The 19,660-nt window shown below is 51.1% G+C and overlaps 7 protein-coding genes across 7 annotated transcripts; 6 read left to right on the top strand and 1 right to left on the bottom strand.

The window, feature by feature from the left end:
• Positions 1 to 632: 632 nt before the first annotated feature.
• Positions 633 to 1,559, top strand: JCM6883_001589 (eL33 family ribosomal protein; the record flags this gene model as incomplete). The annotated part of the gene is made up of 5 exons (XM_076629183.1): positions 633 to 645; positions 828 to 952; positions 1,235 to 1,393; positions 1,470 to 1,488; positions 1,555 to 1,559. 5 exons carry the CDS (start codon positions 633 to 635, stop codon positions 1,557 to 1,559), a joined length of 321 nt encoding a protein of 106 aa, XP_076490830.1.
• Positions 1,560 to 2,116: 557 nt separating this feature from the next.
• JCM6883_001590 (Urb2 domain-containing protein) lies at positions 2,117 to 7,528 on the top strand (the record flags this gene model as incomplete). Its single annotated transcript, XM_076629184.1, has 12 exons — positions 2,117 to 2,683; positions 2,747 to 4,312; positions 4,379 to 4,581; positions 4,644 to 4,789; positions 4,850 to 5,190; positions 5,261 to 5,352; positions 5,422 to 5,622; positions 5,699 to 5,898; positions 5,972 to 6,202; positions 6,266 to 6,457; positions 6,524 to 6,678; positions 6,746 to 7,528. 12 exons carry the CDS (start codon positions 2,117 to 2,119, stop codon positions 7,526 to 7,528), a joined length of 4,677 nt encoding a protein of 1,558 aa, XP_076490831.1.
• A 427-nt stretch (positions 7,529 to 7,955) lies between these two features.
• JCM6883_001591 (uncharacterized protein) lies at positions 7,956 to 10,783 on the top strand (the record flags this gene model as incomplete). The annotated part of the gene is made up of 10 exons (XM_076629185.1): positions 7,956 to 8,402; positions 8,463 to 8,688; positions 8,754 to 9,040; positions 9,105 to 9,159; positions 9,236 to 9,583; positions 9,662 to 9,933; positions 9,994 to 10,061; positions 10,137 to 10,162; positions 10,281 to 10,543; positions 10,712 to 10,783. The coding sequence occupies 10 exons, from the start codon at positions 7,956 to 7,958 to the stop codon at positions 10,781 to 10,783; spliced, it is 2,064 nt and encodes a 687-aa protein (XP_076490832.1).
• An 885-nt stretch (positions 10,784 to 11,668) lies between these two features.
• JCM6883_001592 (nucleotide diphosphatase) lies at positions 11,669 to 12,877 on the top strand (the record flags this gene model as incomplete). Its single annotated transcript, XM_076629186.1, has 7 exons — positions 11,669 to 11,756; positions 11,873 to 12,033; positions 12,104 to 12,170; positions 12,243 to 12,374; positions 12,453 to 12,511; positions 12,589 to 12,656; positions 12,727 to 12,877. 7 exons carry the CDS (start codon positions 11,669 to 11,671, stop codon positions 12,875 to 12,877), a joined length of 726 nt encoding a protein of 241 aa, XP_076490833.1.
• Positions 12,878 to 13,184: 307 nt separating this feature from the next.
• Positions 13,185 to 14,206, top strand: JCM6883_001593 (uncharacterized protein; the record flags this gene model as incomplete). The annotated part of the gene is made up of 6 exons (XM_076629187.1): positions 13,185 to 13,210; positions 13,280 to 13,367; positions 13,438 to 13,633; positions 13,704 to 13,990; positions 14,072 to 14,098; positions 14,177 to 14,206. The coding sequence occupies 6 exons, from the start codon at positions 13,185 to 13,187 to the stop codon at positions 14,204 to 14,206; spliced, it is 654 nt and encodes a 217-aa protein (XP_076490834.1).
• A 653-nt stretch (positions 14,207 to 14,859) lies between these two features.
• On the bottom strand, positions 14,860 to 17,090 carry JCM6883_001594 (carotenoid oxygenase family protein; the record flags this gene model as incomplete). Its single annotated transcript, XM_076629188.1, has 5 exons — positions 14,860 to 14,969; positions 15,034 to 16,228; positions 16,305 to 16,766; positions 16,837 to 16,915; positions 16,981 to 17,090. 5 exons carry the CDS (start codon positions 17,088 to 17,090, stop codon positions 14,860 to 14,862), a joined length of 1,956 nt encoding a protein of 651 aa, XP_076490835.1.
• Positions 17,091 to 17,279: 189 nt separating this feature from the next.
• Positions 17,280 to 19,578, top strand: JCM6883_001595 (uncharacterized protein; the record flags this gene model as incomplete). Its single annotated transcript, XM_076629189.1, has 9 exons — positions 17,280 to 17,302; positions 17,365 to 17,464; positions 17,539 to 17,550; positions 17,610 to 17,648; positions 17,727 to 18,031; positions 18,095 to 18,265; positions 18,324 to 18,380; positions 18,448 to 18,678; positions 18,747 to 19,578. 9 exons carry the CDS (start codon positions 17,280 to 17,282, stop codon positions 19,576 to 19,578), a joined length of 1,770 nt encoding a protein of 589 aa, XP_076490836.1.
• Positions 19,579 to 19,660: the final 82 nt, after the last annotated feature.

Raw genomic sequence — 19,660 nt, forward strand, 5'->3', positions numbered from 1 at the left:
TAACTCTCGATGTCACGTACGATTTCGGGAAAAACTCGTGTCTCGAGACGGGAGAGCTGCGAAAATGAATCCTTGCATTGCACATACTCTACTTCCTATCACTACCGAGGGGCTGAGACCAGAGGTCCAGTCGATTATGAGCTTCTGAGCGAAGTTCAAGAAATTTCGATTGCTGCAGGCCTTCTTCCACCTTCTTCCAATCCTTTTGGTCCGCGAGTCGGTCGAGCTAGCTAAGAATTGGTAGGCCGGCTCGACTGGGAACAATGAGAAGGAGAGGGGGGGCCAAGGGCGAGGGGAGATTGATTGGCGGAAATCGATGCGAAGTTGTCGATGCTGTCGATTGCTGCCGTAGAGTGAATGCAATTGATGACCGAACGCGAATATGTGTAGATGATCAACGATGATGAGAGTCGAGAGCGAGGAGGCTGGAGAGGAGGGAGAGGCAGCAAAGTGTAAAGTCGCCTGCCATGGGACGAGGGACCTTCACGAGCCGTGTAATCGGGTTGGTATTGACTGAAGGAGCCGAGAGTAAGTTCGGTGGAGAGGAGAGGAGAGAGAAGAGGAGGAATCTCCCCGTCTCGAAAAAAACGAACTTCTCTGCTTTCCTCGTTGTTGCCAGTTCAGGATCAGCCATGCCTTCCACTCGTGAGCCTTTACCGCTGCTAATCTCGTAGTAGAACCCACTCAAAGCTGATCACTCGCTCTCCTCGTCTTCCTTCAAACCCTTCAAAAAACTGCTTGCCTCGACTTCACTCCCTCTCTTCATCCGTCTCGCTCTCTCCCCGACTCGACAAATACGGCCTCGATAACATGCGTGGAATGATTAGGTCTGTACGCCAAGGGTAGGGTTACCGGCCACAAGCGTGGAAAGCGTAACGTTCGCACCCACACCTCGCTCATCCAGATCGAGGGTGTCGCCAACAAGGAGGAGGCTCAATTCTACCTTGGAAAGGTAAGGCGCGATTCAGTTACAGCTCAGGAAGGGAGGACGAAGTCGCAGAGAATGAGTTGGGAGAAGGGATGATATTCAGCCAGGATACAGACGCGGGAGAAAGGCATTGGGAGGATGGATATCAGCAGAATGAAGGGAAGCGAACGAGCGGGCGCAAGTCAGGTCCAGAGAGGAGATTAGGAGGTTTTGAGGTTTCAGTTTTCGATGAGTACCAACCCACATCTCGTCGGAACAATTGGAAAGCTGACACTGCTTTGATGATCTCGATCTGCGTTGTTGTAGCGTATCGCCTACGTTTACACTGCCCAAAAGGAGATTGGTGGATCCAAGGTCCGCATCATCTGGGGCAAGGTCACCCGTTCTCACGGAAACTCGGGAATGGTTCGCTCCAAATTCCGTGCCAACCTTCCTCCCAAGGCCTTCGGTCACTCTGTCCGCATCGTGAGTCGCAATCTCCCTTTTTGCGCACAGTTGAATGAACTTGAACTAATTCTTCGCGTTTTCTTCCCTAATTCAGATGCTCTACCCCTCGAACAGTCAGTACTTGGTCTCGCTCAGCTATCGACGACAGATAAACTGACAACTTCATGTGGTACTCACAGTCTAAACGGTTTTCGACTTAGAACGGCAGTGTTGTTTAAGAAAGTGTGACTGAAATTCGGCTTTTCCCCCTCTTCCATCCTCTCGCTCTTCCCTTTCGACACATCAATGACAGAGTTCAACGAAGAGAGCAACGGGTGATTCGGCGTTTCCGCGAGTGCAGCGGGTGAAGCAAGGTGACGAGTGGGGACTTCCGAGAGACGAGAGTGTGGGATCCTCTCCTCTGCTCCCTCCCGCTACCTAACTCGAGTCAGCCACGACGAGCTGCTACTAGCGAGAGCCTGCGAGGTGTCGTGAAGACTGGCTTCTGGGGTCGAGTTTGCTTTTCATGTCGAAGCTCGTTGCGATGCGAGCAGAATGACGCACCCGGCGAGGCTTGCGTGTGTCTGACACCCGTTCAGAGTCTCGTCACTCGCTAGAATAGAGAGCACAGGGAATAGTGAGAGCACAGGGAATAGTGCACACACCGGAACTTTGTGTAGTCGAGAAACTTGCGAGAATTTTCTGAACTTGACCTTTTCGACTTCGATCATCCCTTCAGCGTCACGAAGCGACTCTCACGGCATGGCCAACAACGGAGAACAGCAACTGCTGTATTCTCTGCGGTCGCCAACTACTCCTCTGCCGGACAAGCTCGCCTTGGCTAGTTCATCTCTTTCGACAGGAAATCCTTCAACTGGCTCGGCACTCCCTCAGTTGATCCGGGATTGGCTACTCGACACTCTCTTCAAGCTCGTACGATCCTCCTCGACTACGACCGAGCAAGCACTCCTCAATGGACAGTTGTGGGAGTTGCTCAATTCGACTACCCATCTCACTCGTACTGCCTCGACTCCAACTCCTGCCCTACCGATCTATGTAGCGTTCATTCAAGTTTACTCGAAGAGTTCAGTGCAAGAAGAACAGCTCCTGAGGGATGCTACGAATGTTTGGTCAAAATTGGCAGCGAACGCAATGAGGAAAGTTACGGTCGATGCAGTGTTGGACAGTTATGAGAAACTGGTGAAAACGTCTCTGGGAGTGTACCAGAGCGGCGCGGAGGAAGTCAGGAATCATTGGGAAGAGTTAGCAGTGATTTGGTTGAAAGCGATCAAGTCAGTCTTCGTCGAGGCAGCAAAGGGAGGCAAAAAGGTCCGTATCGTTTCCTATAGAGTATCTACAAACGGTCACTGAAGTGAGACATTGTTTGGACAGGTCACTTCGCATACTTTGACCCTTCTTCCGTCCCTCATTCCTCTCCTCGATTTACTCCCTCCTACCTCCCCTCTCCGTTCGACTCTCCTCCAAACGGTTCAACTATCACTATTCAACGTCGACAACCTCCGAAGAGGTCTCGCTCGCGAATCCTACGCTTCCGGTGCAGCTTCGACGCCTCAACCTTCGAACTCATCCGCGACAACTGCCGATTCCGAACTCCTCGCGTCCCTCTCTTCCCTACCGAAAGACCTCGAAACGTCTCTATACGCCGCTCTCCCCGCCTTCACGAACATCTACCTCACCTCGCTCTACGTCAACTCGTCACTTCTCTTCCCCCTCCCTGCGAAAGCTACTTTCCCGACTCCTTCGGCACAGAAGAGTGCTCTCGAAGTACTCGGACTCGGCAAACGAAGAGAACTAGCAGGAAGGTGGATCAAAGGTGTTGTCGAGTTGATTCAATGGAAGTCGGGCGCTCAGAACGAATCGGAAAAGGAAAAAGCAGAAGCTTTAGCTCGAGTACTCGAGGAGGTGGAAAAGGGAGACCTTTACCGATCAGGACAAGCTACAGAAGTATGGGAGGGACTCCTGCCGAGTGTCGTCGAAGGTGCAGTTGAACGGTTGGAGGGAATCGCTGTCGAGGACGGATCGAAACGAGACGCGGTTATCGAAGTTCTCTCCTCGGTTCATCGATTAGAATACGAATCTCTCGAACGCGAGCTGCCTCGGATTCTCTCCATTCTCGCAAGAACCCCTTCGCCCACTCTCGACGCTTCTCCTTCCTCTTCGACTTTCCTCTCGCTCCTTCTCACCCATCATTCTCGATCTCTCACAATGCCGACTCTCCTGTCGCTTCTCTCCGACGCTCTCGCTTTTTCACCTTACACTGCTCCTAACAATCTCCTCACGAGATTCTCGTTCACCCGTCAACTAGGTCAATCCATTAACGGAATGCTGTCCTCCTCGACTTCCATTCGATCTACCTGGGAGAACCTCCTCTCACCGATGACCTCGATACTCTCACCCTCAGACAGCATGTCGATCGACCAAGACGGTGCCGCCAACCCGTCCCCGACAAAGAAACGCAAACTCTCTTCGACAACGACCTCGGGCGAACCTACTGCAGTGCTCCCTGCCGCAGCACGCGTTCGACTTCTCACGACCTTCATCTCTCATCTTCCTACCCCCGCTCTCTCGAATCTCGTACAAAACTTCAAGTCGTTCTCGGAAGAAATCGTCGATTCATCCTTGAAAGATTTCGTCAAATCCGCCAATTCCTCGTCGCTACTGAACGAAGAGCAAGTCGAAGGTACTCCGAGTAAAAAGTCGAAAAAATCGAAAAGAAAGTCTATCGGTTCAGCCGTCTCGAACGAGAGCTCGGAGCCTACCGTCGTTCTAGGCATCGAGCTATTCGAAGCGAGGTACGCGATCGTGTCGAGATTAGCTAGTACAGGCTTGTTACCAAAGCGAGGCGAGGAAGATGATTGGGTCTCGATCAAAAAGAGCAGAAGAGATGGTCTGAGGGAAGTTGTCGAGAAAGGATCGAAGGAAGCTGTCATCGTTTCGGTAAGCGACTCGTCTTATCCAGCACAGTGAACGAGCTGGATTTCACTGACTCGCTCTACATCTTAGGCTCGACTCCTTCTCCAACAACTCGAACTTGCCGCCGATTCGAATCTCGAAGATAGCTCCCTCATTCTGGATGCGATCCTCGCTCGTCTAGGCTCGTCGTCCCCGTCGGCGAATTGGTCAGGCTACCTCAGAGGGATGAAGACCGAGGAAGTATCGCTCGCATTGTGGGAAATGATCTCGAGAAGATGGATGAGCGTGTTCGAGTGAGTCTTTTCCTTTTCAAATTTCGAATCTTTCTCGAGTCTGACGAAGGCGGTCATTTCAGATCTCTTTCGTCGGAGGAACAAATCAAGAAACTCGTCGCCATGATTGCTGGATGTCTTGAGGGAGCAGAAACCTACTCAAGTCGAGACGAGATTACTCGACGGCTCCTCAAGCGAGCAGACTTCTGGGAGTTGTCATCGCTTCAAGGTGGGTGTACTTCGCTTCAATTCTCCTTTCATCGTGCTGACTCTGCTCGTCGCGAACCAGCTCAACTGCGCCCTGCGCTCCTGAACCTCGTTTCTCTACCTTCCCTCGTTGCGCCCTCCTCCCTCCTCTCCCTCATCTCCGACAACACTCCCTCAAAGAACTCGACCGCCCTCCGATCAATCTCGACGGAGACTCTGCTCTTGACTTCTCGCACGTTCTCCTGTCTAGCCTCTTTCGTCCCGCTCGAATACCTAGGTCGAGACTACCGCCTGCAGCTAGCCGAGAAAGCGCTATCACTCGATCTCTGGATCAGTGCAGGTGAGGTCGACATTGCATCAGTCGAGAGAGAAAAGGCTCAGGCCGAGTTGAGGAGATTCGTTGGTTACATGGGTTCAGTTGTCGTGAGTCAATCTCTGTTCTCAAGCTGTATCGACGGAGTCTGATGGTATCTTCGCGTCTGCGTTCCTTCAGGATAAAGCGCCTCAAGTTCTCTCTCTACTCGTTCGTCAAACTTTGCCGGGAGCGAAGAGTGCAACCTTATCTCTCTATCGATCATTGATTCAGTGAGTGTTTTCGTCGCTCAATATCTGCTTCATTTATCGTAGCTGATAGAGCGACATCGATCCACACAGAACTTCCCTCTCGACGTTCTCGGATTCGAAATCGCCTGCAGAGCTTCTATCGTTCCTCGAGGCTTTCGGCGAGAAACCCCTCGCAGACCTCTCAAAACGAGCAAAGAAAGATGCCACGCTTTCCCAGGGTCTCACGTGCGAAGAGAGCGCTTACGTCTTGCTCCTCGAACTCGTCGCAACCAACCTCGGCGACATTTCAAAGTACGCGATTCGTCGTCCAGTTTCCTCATGCTTCTAACGGCTGAGCTGACTTTGAACTCCGATTCGTGGTTCGCAGGGCACCGACTGAGCTCTCTGAAGCCATCCGCGCGTCCTTCAAGTCAGCTTTGAAACCTTTCGTCAAAGCTCTCGCTACAGTCACCGCAGCTCGCTCGACAATGGATGTGTTTGTACTGGGCGATCTTCTTGAAGCCACTCGATCTGTCTGGATCACGAAAGATTGGCTGGCAGGATCTGGCGGAGCTTCGGACGATCAAGGTGAGCCTGCTTCTTCTCATGTCGAGCCTCGAGCTTTTCAAACGCGCACTGATACGCAAACGTCGTTCTCTAGATCTCGTTTGTGCCGAGTTTACCCAGACGGCATTATCGTCCGCCATCTCGCAAATCACGTCTTCAGCTTCGAAACCCTCAGCTCTTTCAGCTTGTCTCTCCCTTCTTGACCTACTCTCCTACCGCATCAAACGCCTTCGGTCACTGTCGATCGAAGAGAAAATCGATACTCAGCCATTCGAAACCTTGATCGCAAGTCAGGTTCTGTTCCGTCGATCGTTCGGAGTCACTGGTTCGTTCTGTCGTTCTTCTCCAATTTTCCGAGGTTATCTGACATCACGTTCTCGTGTTATAGCTTCTACGGTCCTGGACTCGAACCTGATTAAGGCTACGGCTGCTGCAACCCTTAGAGAGTACACCGTTGCTCTCGAAGGAATTTCGTCGGCCGTTTCGTCGGCCGTTCTTGCAAACAACCTCGAAGCTTCGATGTCGTCTTTACAGGCGAGTCTATCGACAGCGATGATCCTTCTGCGTGATGGTCCTGAAGGCGAGTTTCGTCTTGCTTCGCCTCGTTCTCCGAGAGTTCAAGCTGACGAACAATTTCCTCGAACAGGTTCCGTCAAGCTCAGCAGTGGCGCACTCTCCGAACTCCTTCGACATCTCTCGCTGCTCGTCGAAAGCGTGGCCACGAAGCCTGATCAAGAGGAAGAAGCCACGAAAGCTTACCTCCTCGTCGCAACGTTCCTCGACGGTATCTGTGCCGACAGGGTAAGCTCGACCACTACCATCTCTGTCGAGCCTGGCATCCGAACTGACGCTTCTCTCTCGACGATAGCCTATGCTGCTCTCTCGCCTTAACGTGAGCAGCGTGCTCTCCCTCGTTTCCCGAATCCTTCAACCCTCTCCCACGGTCGTTCCTGCTCTTTCCTCGACAGTCGCCTCCGAGTCAGCTTCTCTACTACTCCGAACTCTCGCTTCGACGGTCGGACACATCGTTCGTCACCGCAAAGATCACGTCGTTCCTCTATTCCCTCAACTCGTTTCGACTCTTTCCGCCTTCCTCTCGATTCTTCGACGAGCAGGATACGGATCAACAGGTTCAGTCGCATCCATCGAGGATGGAGGAGGAGATACCGGGATCGTCTTTGGTCAACGAGCTGAGCGAGAAGCGAGAGCGACTTTCCCAGCTTGGGTTTGGCGAGGAGGTGCGAAAGGGATCAACAAGCCTGAAGCGGCAGCGGTTGGACGATTACTCGGATCTCTCACGGCCAAGACGACTGCGATTCAGCACAAGAACAGCAAACAATCATCAAAGACGGAAGAAGGAGGTCCTTCGTCGGTTTCGACGGGGACAACGACTTCGCTTACTGCTCCTCTCTCGAAACATGCCCCCTTCCTACTTCTTGCCTACCTTCGAGCTTGCGTTCACCCGACTTGTCCGATCCCGTCGACACTACGAGGAGAACTTCAAGGTGGATGGTTCGAAGTGATGGATTCGATGGGGAAATGGGAACGAGAGGCGTTGATGAAAGGGTTCCTTGGAGAAGACGAAGAAGCCGAGCGAGGGGTCTTGCGTGATCTGTGGAAGAGTTGGGAGAAGGAGAGGTATCGTGGATAGATTTGAACACGAAAGATGAAAACCTTTGGATCTCGAATCCGGTACACACTTTCTATTTCGCCCTGCAGACTCTGACCGTACCACTCTATCTTCACACGAACGGGACAGCAGCGAGTTCTCACTCTGTGTCGAAGACATGAGCTGGAAGCTCTCGAACCAAACGAGACGATTCGAACTGAGACCTCGAGCAACGCTTGGGATTCCAAGTTGAGCCCGGCGAAATTGTCGCTTACAGGCTGCAGGAGAGACTCAGAGAGATGTAGTCTCGCCTCGGGAAAGAAAGCTCGAGACACTTTCCGCTTCCGGGAAAGTGTCTCGTCCTTACAATTTTGCTTCCAGCCTTCCGAGCTTTCGCTGAGGATGTGGTCACCCTGCTATCCTCCGAGTGTTTGATCACTCTCTTTCTCACTCGATACCCTCAGCAAGCATGCAGATGCACTTGCGACTCGACTCGAAGTCACTCGACCCTCGAACCTCAACTTATGCTATCGTCCCCACTTCTCCTCCGAACCAGCAGCATTCGACAGACAAGAAACTCGACCATTACGATGCCGACTCGTCCTTTAAGCAGAAGAAGAAGCTCCAGCACTCTCGTTCAACTTCATTAGCTACTATCGGCGGCTCCTCTTCCAGTTCGAACCGCAGACCCGGGAGAAGAATCTCGACTTTCACCGTTCTGTTGGTACTCGCAGGAGTTGGAGTCGTCGGGTTCTTCGGAGTCTCTCGTCGCTCGTCAGGGAGAAATCAGCCGGAGGTGCAGTTTGATCATCGACATCGGATACCAGTTGACTTCGAGACGACGGAAGTACCGCCAGAATGGAGCTGTAACCCTTTCAAGGAGCCTGGGAGGCTGTTGAGTGACGACAAAGATGCTGTAAGTTCTTTCGAAACTCGAATTTCGCTCACTTTGGCTGACATTCGACCCCTCAAACAGTCGAAGAATGCATGGCAACCTTACGACGAAAGTTGCAAACCTCCCCGGTTGATGCAGGGATTGATGGACTCGCTGAAGCAGGCGAGGACAGAGCCGAAGGGAAATTTTAGGATGCAAAAGAAGCTGAAGAAGAATGGCAGGAAAGAGGGAGGGCAGCTACTCGAAGTCGACGAAAACGGTGCACTGTTCTATCCCTGGCTCGTCAACGCGACGATTCTTCTTCAAGGTAAGCGGCAGATCCAGTTTTCCTTTTTTCGGTTTTCAATTTTGACTGAAGCTCTTTGACTGCAGGTGACTCGATGGAACGACTACATCTTGCCGACTTCTGTGACTTTGTTGGAGGAGAAGCGACCAACATCTCTCCGAATCACACTGCTTCTGCCCCGATCTATCGCAAACCCATGCCGACGATTCTTGGTCCCGACGGAAAGGAAACCGAAGCTTCGATCAGAACGAAGCAAGACCGTATCTGGTTGGAAGACTCGTGGGAGGCTAGGCAAGCTTCGTGGCACTTCACAAGGCCGTGGACCTGCGATGTAAAAGAATATAACGCGACGATTATCAGCACTTTCCTCTGGGTAAGTCGACGCCATCCTTCGACACGTAGACTGTCTCTGATGTCTTCTCTCTTTTGTCGTGCAGGGTCTCGAAGATATGGAAGAAGTTTACCATCCCGAAGAGTTCTATCACGGACCTTGTCAGTTCTCAAGAACCCTCTTTCGTTCTGACGATGAAGACTTGACGCCAAGTCTGACGTTTCTTTCGCGTCGCAGCTACCTGGCTCCAACGTTTCCAACACGTTACGCTTCCGATGCTTTCGAAACTCGCCGCTCATTACAATCGACCACAAATCCTCTCGCCCAACCTGATTGAAATTAGCGCAGGGTTCTGGGATCTCCGTGCCATGACGGAGGAAGATTTCATCCAAGCCGGAATCCCGAAACCGTACCCGATGGATAGCGAAATTCCTTTTGGACCGATTGGAAAAGCGCGGGAAGAGCGATGGGTCAGACACGCCACGGAGGTTATGAAGGAGGTGGCAAAGATGTTCCCGGGAGAGAAAGGAATTCGAGATGGACCAGTCATGAGCTGGAGAACTCTTCATCAACCGAAGCGCAACAGTGAGCTCTCTTTCCCCCTCGGATCTGCGCTCGACGGTCTTATTCAACTGACTCGGCATTACTTCCCTTAATCGCAAGACTACACGCCTTTCACTCGTGCAGCAGCTCTCGATGCGCTCGCTCGCAAAACTATGCACGATCTACGAGTCTCGTCCCTCGCGACTCACCCTACTTTCCTCTCCTCGATTCTCAAGCGAGTCCACGATACCGCCGACTCGTACTTTCCCCGAGAAGCGATCGCCGAACTCGAGAAGGCACAGAACCAGGATGAAGACGAGACGGATTACGGGTTCGACGAGAGAATACGAGTGAACGAGATTGGAAAGTTACTCGAAGGTCAACAGAATCACGTGAGTCGTGCTGCTCTTCACGTACTTGTTCTCACACTGAACCTTTGCCCTTGTCGACAGTTCCGGGATTACCTTCACCCTTCTGCGCTTCCGGGATCTTACGTTTGGGGTGAAATCATGCTCTATGAGTGCGTCACTCCGTCTCTTTCCCTCGCGTGTCATTGGAGCTGACGCTCAACCTTTCGTCGTTCGCGTGATGACAGACTCAAAAGAGCTTACTATCGAGTCGGTCGGTCGAATTGATGAATTGTTGTTGCATTTTCATTCCTTGCAAGTCCCAGTTCTCTTCTCGTTCCGAAGCCCCGTTTCTCCTCTACGTCAAGCTCGTGTTGAAGACTTCTCTCTAGTCGAGAAGGGATTGAAGGATGCGCCCACTCTCTTCGAAGCGCTCAGATCGCTCAGTACGGCTCGCTTCCAGCTCATGACGCTAGAGGTCAACATCTCTTCTTCTTCTTTCATCTCCCTCAACGCCCGTCGTGGCTCCGCTCCGCTCGCTCTCCATGGGATTCACCAACCTGTTCTCGGGGGAGAATCGGGACCTTTGGCTGTGTTTACTCGTGCCGCCTTTAGTCGTCAAGCGGAAGCGCGGGATAGGTATAGACTTCTATATGTGAGTGCTAGCTATGTCACTACGTTTGCGCCCAGGCTGACAAACTGGTGGCTGAGTTTGCTGCAGCTCGATTGAGCTGACTATTCTTGGGTTCGTCTCCCTGCTCTCGCCCTTTCCAGGGCTCACTGGACGAGCTGGAGACTGACTGTCTGACTTATGGTACTCTAGGTGGATACCGGGTACTATGGTGAGTGTTCGGAGGAGATGCAGCCGCTCGATATGAATCTTCAGAAGAAATGACATTTCGTCTTGCCAGATGGCGATCTATATCCTATTCGCGGATGTACCAGAGAATGAAGAGGAGACGTTACGACGGGAAAGGAGAGCACAGGTTCGACGGAGTGGGACGGGACGAAGCCAAGGTTGATTGAGCTTGATAGATTGGATTCGTCACGTGAGGGAAATTGCTCATTTCGACTTGAATTTCCAAGGGATGGAATTGTTGTGCAGTTTCGCATCAGGCAGGCTGCCGAGATTCTACCCCTGAAAATATTGAATTCGCCATTTTCTCATCTTATACAACGGTATTTGGGATCAACTAAGCGGCAAAGGGTACCAAGAAACTCTCTTCACGCCCTACGACCAAGAACAAGCGAAGCAAAGTGTGAGGGCGAGAGTTGACGGAAAGTAGGAACAACACGTGCATTTAAAACCATCTCTCCCGATAGCATCTCCCAGGCCATCTAACCAGTCTTGTTCCCGTTCCTGATTGTCTCTGATACTGTCTCTCGTTGGAGAAGGCGTCCAGTCGATGTTGTGATGCTGGACGCCCGAGTGAAGTTTGTGTGAGAAGCTGTCGAGCAAGCAGGAGAGAAGAAGACGCTCTTTCGTTTGCGGCAATCGATTCTGAGGGTCTTTGAGAGCTGTACTGGACGCTATTGCTGGAGCTGTTGCTGTGTGGAGCGAGAAAAAATAGGAAGAGGGAACGTTTTCAGGGGTCAAATCTCGGCAGCCTGCACGGTGGAAACTTGCACCAATTTCCATCCCTTGTGAATTTCTACTACCCTGTACAATATATATCATGCTACATAGTGGACACCCAAAACACCAGAGATTCGTAAGGTTGCGAAGCGAGTCTCCCGCTCGAGGTTTCCTTCCTCTCATTCAACCACCAAGCGCATTGCCATGTCAAACGAGAAGGCTCCTCTAGTCGGCCGTGTAGACCCAGTCTGCCCTCATGCCCTCAACTTGCCCGTCTTCAACTTATTGCGTGGTGAGTCTCATCATTCTCAACCTCTCCCTCCCTTTCCTGCTCTTTGCGAGCTGTCCGCCATTCCCCAGGCATCTCTCATTACGTTACAAATTGACCCTGACGTTCTATCTGGCTAGGGAAGAGGATTGTTCTCGCATCTGCATCGCCTCGAAGAGCTGAAATCCTCAAGACCTACGGACTCCAACCTGAGATCGTACCTTCTACATTCCCTGAGACACTCAGTCACGCCGATTTCCCGGACCTCACTCAATATCCGATCGCTACTGCGACTGAAAAGGTGAACTCGAATGACTTCGAATCCTCTCCGGGAAGCATGGAAAGCTGATTCGAACGTTCTCGGCCATTAGGCAGTAGAAGTGTATGAGAAACTAGTGAGACAGGATCCAGAAGATCCACCAGATCTCGTAATTGGAGGTGAGGATTTTCGCGCACTTGTCAGATTTCTGGTTGAGCTCATGAATCTAATACCTGCTTCCATTCTCATAGCGGATACGGTTGTCCTACTCGCTGGACCTTCACCAGCTATCCTCGAGAAACCGCAGAACGAAACGGATCAAATGGACATGTTGAGGAGTTATCGAGGAGAACAGGTTCAGGTCGTCACGGGAGTCACGATTGGTGAGCGTTCTCCTACCTCTCGAGATGCGTCTTCCCGTGCTTATGAACAAATCTCCGCTCTTGGTATACTCACGATAGTGCAACCGATAATCGCGAATCCCGGATACTCTGTCTCTTCCCTTGTTGTTGGAACAAAAGTCAGTTTTCCACCTTTCTTTCTTTGGCTCTCGCTCGCTATTTGAAGAGGTCACTCACGTCTTCCTTCTCGTCACAGATACGATTCAACAATTGCTCTGACGAATTACTGCAAGCCTACGTAGATTGCGGCGAAGGACTCGACAGGTAACTTTGCCCCTTCCCTCCTCTTCCGCCAGGTTCGACAGAGACTGACCACTGTCGTTGTTGTCCACAGAGCAGGGGGCTTTGCGATTCAACAGCAAGGTGGACTACTGATCAAGTCTATTGATGGAGATTACAACAACGTCGTCGGATTTCCTGGGAGTGCTTTCTTCGAATGGTTGTCTGAATTGGCAGATCAGGGAGAGTTGCTTACAATGGATTAGTTGTCTGACTCACTCAGACCTCTCCGCTCGAGCGAACGGAAGAAGACGTGAGGGCTCTAGAGAGAGAGAGACAGAGAGCCAAAAAACGAGAAAACGATAGAAATCTTTCGCATTTCGCCTCTCAAACTGGCGAGCGCTCAAGTCTCTTTATGGTCTGGAACGGACACAGAGAGCAATCACGCAGTCTGACTTGATAGCCACGGGCACAAGTTTGAAAAATGTTCGAGCAGGTTCTATTCTCCTTTGTCCTCTCCCGCTTCCCTCTCAGCTTCCCGCATCTCTCAATCGAACGCACGTACAGTTCGGAATGACTTCCAAGATCCGTCACGAATGGTACAACAGCTCTCTCGCTCTCTCCCCGATTGATCTTTGAGTCTCATCGCATTCAATCGATTGTCGCAGGTATCAAACCGATTCTGAAGTGGTAGTGAGCGTATTCATCCGCAATGTCAAAGAAGAAGACCTCAAAGTCGACATTCAACCTCAATCGGTTCGTATCCCTCTTCACTGATCCAACCTCTCTCTTCGATTGGACTCACGGCCCTCCTCCCTCCTCTTAGCTCTCTGTATCTGTTCACCTACCGACTGGATCAGACGTAGTGTTCGATTTGGACCCGCTAGCCCATCGTATCGACCCTTCGAAATCTTCTTACAGAGTCCTTCAACCGAAAATCGAAGTCAAGTTGGCCAAGGTCGATGCTGGGATCAAATGGAACAAAGTTGAAGGTGAAGATGAAGGAACTGCTCAGAAACTGAGTGAGTACCTCTTCCGAAACGAAAGAAGCTCCAGTTAAACTGAAGTTTCGTGTTTTCGTTTCCAACTCAGATGCTCCTGCTCCCTCTACCACCTCTGCACCTCCTACTCACGCCTATCCTTCCTCCTCTCGTAAACGTCACAACTGGGACGACATCGTGAAGCAATCCGCGGCCGAAGACGAACAACTCCAGAAAGAAATCTCGAAAGATCCAAACGCAGGCGGAGACCGAGCTCTCAACGAGATGTTCCAAAAGTTGTACGCTGATGCGACGGACGATCAGAGGAGGGCGATGATCAAGAGTTATCAGGAGAGTAATGGAACGGTTTTGAGTACGGATTGGTCAGATGTTTCAAAGGTGAGTTTTCTCTTCTTCTTCTTTTTTTCCCGTTCATTGCCTCTCCCGACTGACCGATTGGGTTCTGTTGCCGTTGTTCAGAAAAAGATGGCTACTCAACCACCTGACGTGAGTCGTCTCTCCCTCAAAATCTTTTTTACTCGAACGAGACTCGAAACTGATCATGTTCCGCCTCGGCACTCTCAGTCCATGGTGGCCAAGAAATGGAACGAGTAAACCAGATTCACTTCACCCAGCTCTCTGTTCAGTCTAACGGGTTGTACTCAAAAAAAATCCACACTCTCCGCCTCGTCGTTTTCGCAAACTCTCTTCTACCCCCGTTACCCTTTCAGTACTCGCTGTTTCTCTTGCGGACGACTCTTTCCCGCTATATCTGTTTTGTTCCGATTAATGCAACTTTGAAACCTCGATTCTCCTCCATCTCGAGCGAGCACAACTACTCTACAAAGTTGTCCGCATTTCCCCTTGTCACTCTCGAGACTCGCCACGGTCTACAAGAAGCTGCGATGAGCCAACCCTTGTCCTGGCTACAACCGCGCATCAATTTGAAACAGACCTGCAGTGTAACCCCCGGCCTCCCTCGTTGGTTCCGTGAAATCTACTAATTGCGACAATGAGGGAAGAACGAAAAACGAAGCTACAAGCTACAGGGTAGGGCAGAGAGAAGATGTACAGTGAGCGATTCCTATCTATATATAGTATTCAAGGGTCGAAAGAGGCGTCAATTAAGCGGGAAGTAAAGAGTTGAAGTGCGAAAGAAAATGGGTATGGTGGAATATGATATTGATATCGAGAAGAGAGAGAACCTGCGAGGAAATGCGAATGGCTAGGAAACGAAGATGAGGGAGAGAGGTAGTATGGAGAGAAATCTAGGAGGTCGGAGAAGGAATTGAGCTAGGGCGTTGACGGATCGAGGTAGGTTGTCGTTGTGATGCGATCTCGTCTCGTGTGAACCAATTCCCGTGAAGTCCATACGGGACTATTAACGAAGATGGGTTAGCAAAGAGACTCAAGACGGTAAAGAGGGAGTTGTGGGGACTCACCTCGTTGAGGTAGAAGGATTTTTGCGACGATATCCTCCATATTCCAAGCGTCGAGGACCCATAGTTCACTCTTTGCCCCATCTCTAGGTTTCTCCGTCTCGGGGTCCAATCGACTCTCGTCAAAGACGTAGAAGACGAGGTAACCATCATCTTCACCTCTTGGGTTCTCTCTCGGGACGAATGAAGCTTCTTGGGCGAAATGGTTCTCCGGTAATTCGTAGATCCTGATCTCAACGTCTCCTTCTCCTCCTTCATGGGACTCTTCCTTGATCGGGCGAGGTGTTTGATCCGCCAAAACTTCCAAAATCGTTCTCGAATCGACCGGTAATTCTTCATCTTCCTCGATCCCCTCTTTCGCCCACGTCTGACTCCTCTCAATCCCTCGTTTCACCAACTTATCAACATTCGCTTTCACGAGACAATCGATTTTAGCGGCTCCTCCCAACGCCGCATCGAAATTCCCATGTTTGACCGAACATCCATAAGCGTACTTTGAAGGACCGACGACTCTACTAGTCGGTACCGTCGGAAATTCGAACGGGATCGCCGCGAGTGGGAACGCATGCGATGGTCGAGGATTTGTAACGAGAGGTGAGGTCGGAAAGGGGAATCGGTAATAATACAATTCGCAGGCTTCTTTCGCTCCGAGGGGGAGAGCTTCGGAGGGTGGGAGAGTGAGGTTTCCGGCGGAGTAGACGAGTCGAGGAGAGTTTAATCGACAACAGACGAGAGAGACGGCAGAGACGTCTTGAGGTTCTGGTTGGAGAGAAGGGGAGAGGAAAGAAGGGGAAGAGGGGTAGTATTCGTCCGAGGCGAAGGCCGTGTGGAAAATGATACAAGGGGGAGCTTCGAACCAAGTTACGTGATCAGGTGAGTGTCGAGGGAAAATCGCGAATCGAGATGGTTCGGAAGGGTTGTAAGAAATGACGGGTTTCCCGGACAAGAGGTTTCGAGGATCAAGGGAGAGCGGGAGATCGAGGAGTATCGTGTGGGTGCGGGATGCGGCACAGTCATGCATCATTCGAGGAGCTTTGATCGGGACTGGAGCGCCGAGAATTCGAGGAGTTGGGTGTCGTTTTTCGTGGAGATTCGAAGCGGCGGGAGAAGTCGAAGGGACGACGGAATAGTGAAGGAAGGGAGGGATGAAGGTCATGTGAAATAGCATGAGCTCTCCTGTGAATGGATCTCGTTTCGGCTGCGAATGAAAGCGGCAGATCCGTCAGTTGTGGGAAACAGAAAGTCAAAAGCTCGTTCCCCAAAAAGCAACTCACATGAGCTGTTGTCCATTCCTTCATCCAGCCAAGCAATCCTTCTCTCATTCCCGGTTCTCCGTCATCGCCTTCGAGACTCCAATATCCCACCGTATCGAGTTCGGGCAAAGTGACTTCGACCAGCGGACCGCTTTCGCAACTCGCCAAAGCTCGACCATCGTGCCAAAGTACTGAAGTGTTCGCTACCGATAAATGTCGAAGAGGGGTCTTGGTGAAGAAGGAGCAGAAAGCGAGGAAGACAGCGCGAAAGACGGAAAAGAGGATGAGGTGGATCGTTGCGAAGGAACCGAGGAGAGTCGCGATCGAGGGTAGGATGGGTTTCGAAAGACCAAGGGCTCGAGAAGCGAGGAAAACATCGGTTAGAACGTATTTGTTGACGAAGGTTGGTGAGATGGTCGAAGAAGAATCGGAATCGTCGGAAATCGCGAAATGAACTCCCGTCAACATCCCATCTCCGTCGAACTAGGTGCGATCGACGATGTAAGCACGAAGTACATACACTGAGCATAAAGCCAGATGAGAGAAAGCTCACCCAGTGGTAGGCCGGTTCGAGATCGTCAGGTTTGTTTTCTTTCGCAAGAGCTGGTGCGCCACCATTTCGAACGTACAACCTTGCGAAGGGTCGATGACAGAGTCAGTCAAAACATCCATTGAGAGTAGTAAGACGTAGACTCACCCTCCAGCGAGTTCTCGAGGGATTCGGCCTTGAACGAGTTTACATTTCGCTGCTGATCTTTCGTCTCGAAGCGGGAGGTAGTTGCCAGTACGATATGGGTGAGTTGGCATTTACTTTGTCGTCGTTGTCCTGTCCATATAACAGTCGAATTCGGTAAGGGGCAGGAGGAAGAGAGAGAGAGAAAAGTTGGCCGACGTCAGGAGTTTCAACTTTCAAAGTTCGGCGATGAGAATTGACGATCTCGGAGGAGATTGAACTCGGCATCTCACTCAACTTCGTCCTCAACCTTCGCCTGTAGCATGGGATTCGATTACTGGCTCGTGTGAGTGTTTAGCGATTGATCCGATCTTCGTCCGAAGTTGCTGACCCGATTCGATCCAACAGCCATGCGAAATGGACGGTTCCGCCAGCAGCCCTTCTCTGGCTCACGTTCAGGAAGCTTAGGACAGCTAGAGATGTGTACAAAACATGTTTCTTGATCACCGTGAGCTGATCCGTCTCGATTCACACTCTCCCGAACTCGTCGCATTCTCATCATTTTCATCTTCTCCCTCACAGATTGCAGTACTCGTAAGCTTCGAATGATCCGACAAGCCCATGAAGTGAGCTAACGAATCTGTTCCGAGCAGGCAACGATACCCTGGGATTCGTATCTGATTCGCAACCGCGTGAGTTTTGCTCGTTTCTTCTCCCATTTCGAACAGTTCCCTCAACCACTCATCCCGAACTTTCTTTCCTCGGAGTAGATCTGGTCATACCCACAATCCTCCGTCGTCGGACCCACTCTCTTCGCGATCCCTTACGAAGAAGTCTTCTTCTTTTTCATCCAAACCTACATCACCGCTTCCGTCTACGCTCTCTTCACTCGTCCCGTCGTGCATGCCGTCCTCCTTCCGACGAAACCTGAACAAGGTAGAACGACGAGGTATGTCGGTACCGGGTTGTTCTTGCTCGTGACGGCTTTGTCGATTACGAAAATTAAGGAAGGAGGGGAAGGGACTTATTTGGCCTTGATCGTTGGTTGGGTAGCTCCTTTCCTCGCTCTCTTGTGGTTAGTCACTCTTCTCTACGGCTTCTTCCTCTAGTGTCAGCTGATGGGAATTGATTGGCTTAGGTTCATCACTTCGACACATATTCTCGCAATGCCTCGATATTCTGTCGTCCTCCCCATCTTGCTACCGACGCTCTACTTGTGGGAGTGCGATGCCCGAGCACTCCAACGAGGAACGTGGGTCATCGAACAAGGTACAAAGTTGGGATTGTCGTACAGAGGTCTCGAAATCGAGTGAGTCGAGTTTTGCAATTTGTCCGAGAATGCGAGCTGATAGTCCCTCAATTTTCAGAGAAGCGGTGTTCTTCTTGCTCACTAATCTCATGATCGTTTTCGGCCTCGTCGCATGGTGAGCTTGAAACGACTCGACTCAAATTTCGATCGACTCCTAGCTCACTGACATTTATCCTACGCAGTGACTACTGTCTCGCCGTTCACGATCTCCGATCCTACGACAAAGGTCATTCGTCCCCTTTTCCTCCCGTACAAGATTTCCTCCCGATCCTAGCGAACCAACCCGACGCGAAACAAGCCCAACGAATCATCGATCTCCGAAACGCGATCGATATCCTCGAAATCCATTCGAAGAGTTTCTCAACGGCGAGTATGGTCTTTGATGGTCGACTACGTCTCGACTTGTTATCTCTGTAAGTCGGATTCAAGTCTGAAACGATTTCAATATTGAACTCATTTCGACTTTTCTGCACTCCACTAGTTACGCCTGGTGTCGAGTTTGCGACGACCTAATCGATAATGCTTCTTCCGTCCCCGTTGCTTCATCAAACATCACCGGTATTCGATCATTCCTCACCCACGCCTACTCGGGATCGACTCTCCCTCGACCTCTCTCGAAACCTCAACTCGATTCAGCCCTCCCTCTCCTCTCGGAGAAGGAAAAAGGTCCTTTCAGACTCTTGACTTTCTTACCCGTTACGAGGGGACCTTTGGAGGAACTCTTGACTGGTTTTGAAACCGATTTGAGTTTCATCGCTCTCGCACTCGAAAAGAAAGAAGGAGGAGGAGGAGGACCAACGACTAAGCAGGGAAAACTACCAATTGGAACCGACGAAGACTTGATGGAATACTCTTCGAACGTCGCTTCATCCGTCGCTGATTTATGCGTTCAACTCGTCTTTGCGCATTCGACTCGATCCCGTTCGAAACCCTCCGAATCGAAGAAGAAAGAAACTCTCGAAGCGGCCCGCAAAATGGGGAAAGCTTTACAATTAGTCAATATCGCTCGAGACGTTCCGGCCGACCAAACGATCAATCGAATGTACTTACCTTCGAGACCTGTCGATGCTCCGATCGAAACTTTGACGGAGGAGAGGAGGAGATTATTGAAATTGGCGAAGGAAATGGCGGAAGAGTCGAGGGTCGCGATTGAAGGGTTACCCGAAGAAGCTCGGGGAGGGATTAGAGCGGCGTGCGATGTTTATCTTTCGATTGGGAAAGCGGTTGAGGAGGCTTTGGACGAAGGGAGGATCAAGGAACGAGCGAGAGTGGGCAAGTTTACGAGGGCTAAAACTGCTTGGCAAGCACTGTAACTTAGGGAAGTCGTCGTCGGCGATGGGGGTATCTTAGACTTTAACAGAAAAACGAAAATGAGGTTGTCTGCTTCTCTTCTCT

The sequence above is a fragment of the Sporobolomyces salmoneus genome (assembly GCF_050403485.1).
Source record: "Sporobolomyces salmoneus JCM6883 DNA, S_salmoneus_JCM6883_v1_ctg4, whole genome shotgun sequence".
NCBI classification, from domain to species: Eukaryota; Fungi; Basidiomycota; class Microbotryomycetes; order Sporidiobolales; family Sporidiobolaceae; genus Sporobolomyces; species Sporobolomyces salmoneus.